Source organism: Somniosus microcephalus, chromosome 18 (assembly GCF_052327205.1).
Source record: "Somniosus microcephalus isolate GS21.2 chromosome 18, FLI_Smic_1.0, whole genome shotgun sequence".
NCBI lineage: Eukaryota > Metazoa > Chordata > Chondrichthyes > Squaliformes > Somniosidae > Somniosus > Somniosus microcephalus.
In genome coordinates this window covers 47,127,406-47,135,453 of record NC_141004.1, presented here as the reverse complement: position 1 = coordinate 47,135,453, position 8,048 = coordinate 47,127,406, and the positions used below count along the sequence as shown (strand labels likewise).

Below are 8,048 nucleotides of genomic sequence, written 5' to 3'. Positions count from 1 at the left end.
GAGTTCACGTGCGTGGCTAAGGGTCTCAAGACTCCCTGTTCCACTAGAGATATCACTGCCTTTTCCAAGTCCTTTTCTGCCTCTCTGGGGCACGTGTACTGTTTCTGAGTTTGGCACATAGGTTCTCCTTGTATCCTGACCGGCACTCCTGTTACCCGTCCACAACCATGCTTATGTGTGGCAAAGACCTCCCTATTCTCTTCCACCATCCGCCTATAGTTCTCGGGGGTTCGACTCTTCAGAGTCTCCAGATCGTAAGGCCCCATTGAAGTTAGGACCCATGCTTCACCATGTTGGGGTGGGATAACCAATACTTCATCAGTTTTATCCACTCCATCCCATAAACCGTTGTTATATAGGTCCGCTATCACGCTATTTGCCAACATCCAGTCTGATCCCAATATGCCATCTCCTGCTTGTTCCCAATTAAGTAGGACACACATCCATTTTGTTTTGAGATTCCCTAACTTTACTTCTAGGGGTTTAGATACTGTCCCAGGCTTTGTATTGCCCGTACATCCTCCTAATATGTATGTTTCCCCGCTCCTCCATGGTGATTTGGAGGGATTTGGAACACCCCGCATCCACTAAATATTTTCCTTTCCTTCCTTCCACCTTCACCCATGGTCTATCATACTGGTCATATTCTGGCGGACATACATTGAGGCTGGGCGCGGCCCCGTCAATCGGAATTCGTGTTAGTTCCCACATTCATTTCTCCCTGCTTCCTACTGGAACTCCATTCTTTCCATTCCCGCAAAAGCTCCTCGAGTTCATCCTCTCCTTTGCACGGATCGGGTCCCCGCTGTTCATATTTCCTTGGTTTCCTACATTCTTTGGCGAAATGTCCCTTCCCCTCACAGTTATAACAGATATAATCTTTCTTAGGGGCGGAATTAGGGACTGACTTTCCCTTTCCTTCCTGTTGCCACGTCTTAAACTCAGATCCCTTTCTTGACCCTTTGACCTCACACACCTTGTCCTTGGGCTTGTTTTCTGAGCAATCCCTATTTGCTTCAAATATTAGGGTTATTTTCCTTAGGATCCTAGTCTCGTCCTTAGTACCTTCAGGGTCAAAGTCAGACATCTTTCCATGGATGGATGGATGGGAGGGACTGACTGACCAATGTCTGGAGCCAGTGATTCAGTGGCTCGCCCTGAAGATCGTCTTTGTCTAAGGCGCTTCCCATGGCCGTATTGTACGTTAGCCATAACCGGTCAGCCAATACCGACGGATGCACATTACTTTCTTGCACAATGGCTGTTATTGCTTTAAATGGTTACCCTTGCTGTGGCCCATTACTCTACATAATTGCTTTGTCTGTCTTTTTTTCTTCTCCCCCACATGGCAGCTGTCTTTCATTCTGCCAGCGCAATTTACACTTCATCTAGAGCCATCCTTTGTTTCTTAACCTGTCCCATTACCATCTCCTTTTGCCTTGAATATCTCTCAATGTCTCTTAACCTCTTCCGCCTTCTATCCTATCACAGACCTTCCCTTTTGTTCTTTCATCCCTCCCCCATTTCCCAGCCCCTACACTTGCTAAATATCTGTTCCATTTCCTGCTTTTTTCCAGTTCTGACGAAAGGTCATCGACCTGAAACGTTAACTCTGTCTCTCTTCACAAATGCTGCCTGACCTGCTGGAGTGTCTCCAGCATTTTCTGTTTTTACTCCAAATACTGTTTCTTTGCAGCCCCTCTCTCGTTCTTCTCATCTCTACATTTGCATCATACTGATACTTTTCCTTTAACCTATTCACTACTGCTTCTCTCTTACTTACCTCAGTCTTGAGTTTTGCTATTTCCTTTTTTAATTTCTCTATTTCCTCCTTGTCATTATCCACTTGTTGTACTAGAGCTAACATGCATATCGCTTTAACCTTCTTTTGAACTACACTACTATTTAACCATTCCTCTACTACTTGTACGGAACTCTTTTCTCCCTTTGCTTCAAGGATAGTTCGAACCCATCCCTCCCAATCATAATACCAATGGTAACCCATTCATTTTAAATTGGTTACTGTCGAATTTACAACTAGTAAACCTAGGATTTGAAGTCTACATGCTAGTCGATCTTCCGTGGTATTTCAGGCACCTTACTTACTTGGAAGCACAAGAGATCACAGCCTCAAATTGGTCTCCCCAATCTTAATTATTGCTCAAAAAAAAACCAGGAACAAGATTCAATTTCTACGCCAGTATGTGGTAGGATGCGGCGTGTCCGGGAAAGGAGCTGCCAATGGCAAGGGGCTACATTTAGGCTGAAGCTTGAAGAGATAATACTGCCCTTAAAGAACTCCCTTAAAGAAACTCCCTTCTCGTCCCATCCTTAATCTCCCTTCCCACTATCTTGTCCTCTTCCTACCACACCCTCACTCTCAACACTGCCCCAACTTCAACCTCTATCTACCCACTCAATCCCTATACCTTCTCCTTACTCAACTTTCCCTCACCAAATCACCATCTACTTCTCACCATTCCCACTTGTTGCCTCAAGGGTAGGCTTCAAGAGCCAGAGTACCACTCACCCTCAAGCTGTTCGCTTCTCCCCTCCCCTCTTCTGAACTGTTTCACTCAAAGAGGCTTTGTTTGCTTTTGAAGTTCAATGTGTGTTTTTTAAAATTAAAATAAATCAAATTAGAATGGGGAAAGACATTGGCCGGAATTGACACAGGAAAGAATGGGTGGGTCGGAAGTGTGTGTGGGGCGGGGGGGGGGAAATTAAAGTTGTCTCGGGGGGGGGGGGGGGGGGTGCGGGTGGAAGCGATCCTTGTGGGCTGGGAGCGAGTGTGCTTCCTCTGTGGAGTTAAAAACTTTGGGGTTTACCGCTGTCTCCAGAGTCCCCCCGCACCGTGCGGGTGGGAAACAGGAAAATCCAGCCCATTGCCATTGTCTCTCTGTCACACAGATGCTAGCAATTAGACTTGCTGCCTCAAAGCATAAACAATTGGCACTTACCTTTCTTAACTGGCACCAAGATACAGAGGAGATAGGTATTTCATGAGTTTTCAATGCAAGAGGAGCCCCGCATATTGAATTTAATATAGAATGGATAATATATTCATGAAATCACCAATGGTAGTTTGGTTTTATTGAAAATAAATTGGAACCACGGACATTATTTCATTATCCAGTTCATACCCCCCTCCCCCCTCATTACTTTCAAATAGTTATTACCAATTTTAAAACATACAGAAAAGCTGCAAACAATATATCATTTAGAAACTGGATCTAAGATACACATCTCAACATTAGAGTTAAAACATTTTTCTACACCCGAATGCAGACCCGTCCTACAAATTAACAAGCAAAGATGCAATACTCAGGCTTTCTACCCAATACTGTTACACCCAAGAGCAACACTATAATACATAAAAACCATGTACAGGAAACTTTGTGCTATCCGGCACCGACGGGACCGAGCTGTTGCCGTTCCCTCAAAACTGTCGGACAAACCAGCGTTAATGTTGAAACATACGGAGATTTTGAGCTCTGTATCTGGCAACAAACCCTGTTGCTTAGCAACAGCTTCTAAACAGTTGGCCGTACCTTGCAAGCGTCTCTGTAGCTTAGTAACAGCTTCAGCGAGACCTTGCAGAGCTTGACTGTTGAGAAAAAAGCAACGAAAAGAAAAAAACCTAACGAAACGGCTCCTGATTTTTGCCGGTGGCTCAAGCATTCCGGACAGTTAACCTCCAGATAATCCAAAGTTTCCTGTACTCAATCTAACTGTGCACAGCAGCACACACTTATCTTTGGATAGGATATTGCAGCATTTTTAATCAAATCTGCAGCACTTACTTTTAGAAGCCTTGTAGCACCAGGCTATTTGGCAGATTTTTCTCACCTGCCTCCCTCTCACAGATATCTCAAAACATAGGCAGTGCTATAATCTTTCCAAGGAGGGCAGCACGTGCACCTTCAAGTTGATTTCAATTATGGAAAAATGATGTGCTTCTTCCACTTAAAACTAAAAGTAGGCAAGTGAAGGCAACCCATTTGTATTTGATGAACCGTTTGGTAAACTAAAACAAGTTTTCCTTGATATTTTATGGTTGTAAAATAATCTTAGCCCTGGTGAGCGGAGACGAGAGTTCCAGTCAGAGTACTGGGTACCCAGCGGGGTACTCACATTCAATTGGATTGGATTGATGACTCCCATTGTATTTAGCCAGTCCCCTCTGGGTAATGACCTGTCCAAATAAAAAGTGGTCTTTGTTATGGAAACGATCTAGAGCATGATCTGCTGGATAGGACAGCAGTGAAAGAAATGGGTTGCCTCATGTGCCGTTAGGCACGGAAGAGGAGATAATCTTAAATATTCTATACATTTTGTGTTTAGTGTAATGGTCTACATTTGACATTCTGTAATTCTTTCATCTCCATGTTATTTAAGAATGTAAACTGTATGGTCATAATTAACCAATATGCCAATTAATCTAAACAAATGGTGCAATTTCTATGTAATTCTATGCTACTTATCAGTTGCTTAATTGTTTGTCCTACCTTGATGTATAAAACAGACATTGGAAATCTATCGTACAACTTTTAAGATACTGATACCTCAAGTTATAATTTATATTAAACATTGAATATATATTTCAGTGAGCAGTATTCTTCAATCTAAAGGACACAGTTTAGGGGAGTAAACCAACTTTGTATAGAGTATAAAATGTTTAGAGCCGAATAGTTTGGTCACTACAGGTGAACGGTTGATGCATAGGATGGATTTTTTAATAAATGTTTCTCTTCTAAACAATGGAACTTATGCTAGTTTTTTTTTGGCACAGTTGAGCCCTGTGAGAAAGAATTGCTCTTTCTGACTCTGCTGTTCCTGTATCTTTTCCTTTAGCACTGCATTTAACTTCACACCCAGAAATACAACTTAGTCAGCTTGGACGATGTCTATTTGCATACTTTCTATTATATGTGTATAAAAGTAACATCCAGAAAACACAGGAGGAAAAGCTAGTTCACATTAGCATGTAACATTGTGAAAGGATTTCCAGGTTACGTGTAAATACACCTTATCTACAGGCCTGAGCTATTTAAATTCCTTTTTGAATTTTAAACAGAGACTGATTTGGATGCTTCAATAGGTAGGCAAATTAATTGTGTGCATACAGAACCAGAGAATTAATATTACTTGCGACATATTCTAGATGTATGTAGAAAATAATAAAGTATAGTCACAAATTTTTCTCCATTTGTTTTACGTCCATTATCCTGAAGGGGATCAAGTTAATAGACAATGTTATAGATAATTATAATATATGTACTACTACACAAAGTATGTCATGGCCAGTCAGAGCTGGTCAACAGGCAACTGATGGGACAGAATCACAGACATGTGATTATCATAGTATTACACCAACCAATCAAAATTATACATCATCTAGAAGTATTGATCATATAGATCAATAAATGAAGTTGCCAAAACAAATATTGCTCATAATTTAATTTTTAAAAAGTGTAGAATAGTTCAGAATTGATTGAAGAAACTATCTACATTAACAAAAATAAGAGCACACAACAATGGAAGTAGCCTTTTGACTTGGGTTGGAAATTGGGTGGGCGGTAGGAGACAGAGAGTGGGGATAAAGGGTATAGACTCTGATTTGCAGAATGTGACAAGTGGTGTTCCCAGGATGTGTTCTGGGGCCTCAAGTTTTTACCATATTTATAATGACTTGGATGAAGGAAGAGAGAGATGTATATCCAAGTTTGCAGATGATGCTAAGAAAGGAGGGACAGTAAGTAGTGCAGGTGGGAGCAGGAAGTTGCAAAGGGACAGACAGATTAAGTAAGTGGGCAAAACGAGTTCAATGTGGGCAAGTGTGAGATCACTTTGCATGCAAGAAAGATAAATCACAGTATTTTCTAAATGGTGAGAAACTAGGAACTTTACATGAGGAAAGAGATTTGGGGGTCCAAATTCACAAATCATTAAAAGCTAGTAGACAGGTACAAAAAGCATCAAAAACACTAATGGAGTTTTGGCCTCTATCTCAAGTGGACTGGAGTACAAAGGGGAGGAAGGTATGCTTCAGTTGTATAGAGCCTTGGTCAGGCCCCATCTGTAGGGCTGCATTCAATTTTGTTCACTGCACCTCAGGAACGATGTACTGGCCTTGGAGGGGTTTGCTGCGCAGTTTCACCAGAATGATGCTAAGGCTTAGTGGGTTAAATTATGAGGACAGGTTGCATAAACTTGGCTTGTATTCTCTTGAGTATAGAAGATTGAGGGGTGATCTGATCGAGGTGATTAAAAAGTTAAAAGGATTTGATAGTTTCTCCGAATCTACCCTATTTCCTCTGGTGGCAGAAACAAGAACAGAGGGACATAATCTTAAAATGAGAGCTAGGTCATTCAGGAGCAGAATTAGGAAGCACTTTTTCAAAAAAAGGGTAGTAGAAATCTAGAACTCTGTTCCCCTAAAAATCTGTGAACACTGGGACAACTGGAGCTTTCAAGACTGAGATCAATAGATTTTTGTTAGGTAAGGGAGCAAAGGCGAGTAAAGAGAGTTGAGGTACAGATAAGCCATGATCTAATTGAATGGCTCGAGGGCTGAACGCCTGTCCCTAATATTCCTATGTTCATTATGAAAATGTGTCCATTACAGTGGTGCTCATTTATGAGCCCCCACACCGGAACCTGAAATTCCAGCATCAACACTGAAGAAATCTGGATAAGTTTTCTGTAATTTGTGTTATAATTTCAATTTACTTCAGCTCCCAAAGAAACAAGAGTAGAATAACAATATACATTGGAGATCACTCAACGCAAACTGAAGGCCTCACCCTGTGGCCTCTGCATTAATATATGGAACAATTTATTGGTTTGTAAACTCAAACATAACTACCCTAAGTAATCCATAGCATGGTGCAGTTATTCTATTATTTCTGTACTGTCGAGTTGCGTGTACTTGTTTTAAAATTGGAATTTTGTAAAGTGAGCATTTGTTCCTCTCAAATGTGGCACTTTTCCAATATTCTGATGAAAAACATCTCAACATTTGGTCCATTTGCATTGGTAGAATGTCATAACAGTTATGGCAATACTAAACAAGTTAATTGTTTGTGTGTTGAATTAGCTCAGTAAGCTTTGAAAAGCAGAGCCTTACGATCTTGCATTGATTATCAGTCTCTGAAAGCAGTGGTTGTTCCAAGGTTTTCTTCTCAACTTTTTCCTTGAACAGTTAGTGAGTCAAATGGGTTCTATTCCTGAAGCAATTTGCGGATTTTCCAAGCCACTTAAACTATGCACATACCATCCAGTTTACTCTCACAGTTGACAGATTATAATTATCAATGTTATTAATTTGGATCTTAAAACCAGAGTCCGTAACATCAACAGTTTTTACTGTTACTCCGACTGAATCAACGGAGCTGATTTCAGCCAAGCTCAGCACAATTGCTGGATCCTTCAATATGCGATGAGGAAAATTAACTTCCCGAATGTGTGGCCAAGCACAGTTCTCTGAAGTTTCACAGAAAGTTCTTACTTCTCCTGAAAGACCTGTTTAAAAAAGAGAAGCAACATTGTGAAGAATTATTTTCAGCCACACAGGTGGCTCCCCCTCCTGTGCTAACTCACGTTTGCTACTAAAGTTTCTAAAATTAATTCTACTTCATGTTATGCAAAATGTTTTTTAAACAAATTTTCATTACAATTAAAATTAAAATTCCCATTTTAAGTTAGTGGTAAGGATGGAAAGACTACCAAAGGTTGTTTTAAAAAAAAAAAATCACCGATCGAAGCTCCCCCAATGACTGAAGGGGTATATCCGGTGAGGAGCCAAGCCATTCATACCAAGAAGGCCCTAGATCTGTGCGGAGTTAGCGGATCTCGGGCAGTGCAATGGTTGGGTTGCTACAATTGGCTTCAGCACCTGAGTTGGGTGGGGGAAAAAAAAACCCACAGGATTTCTACTCCTGATCATTATCCAGCAACCCCTGTGGATGGATAGATGTTGGGCTCAAGAAAGGATTGGGCTTGACTATCAATTCTATTATGGTGAATAGCTAATCAATAGTCAGAGT

The 8,048-nt window shown here is 41.0% G+C and overlaps 1 protein-coding gene across 1 annotated transcript in view; it reads right to left on the bottom strand.

Annotated features, from left to right (window-relative positions):
- Positions 1 to 3,062: 3,062 nt before the first annotated feature.
- The window catches only part of LOC147105253 (uncharacterized), a 30,357-nt gene continuing 25,371 nt past the window's right edge, over positions 3,063 to 8,048 (bottom strand). The window contains exon 5 of the mRNA XM_086011419.1: positions 3,063 to 7,524. Coding sequence (XP_085867545.1) covers positions 7,265 to 7,524 — 260 coding nt within the window. The 3' untranslated portion in view covers positions 3,063 to 7,264. The remainder of the gene's footprint in view (positions 7,525 to 8,048) is intronic.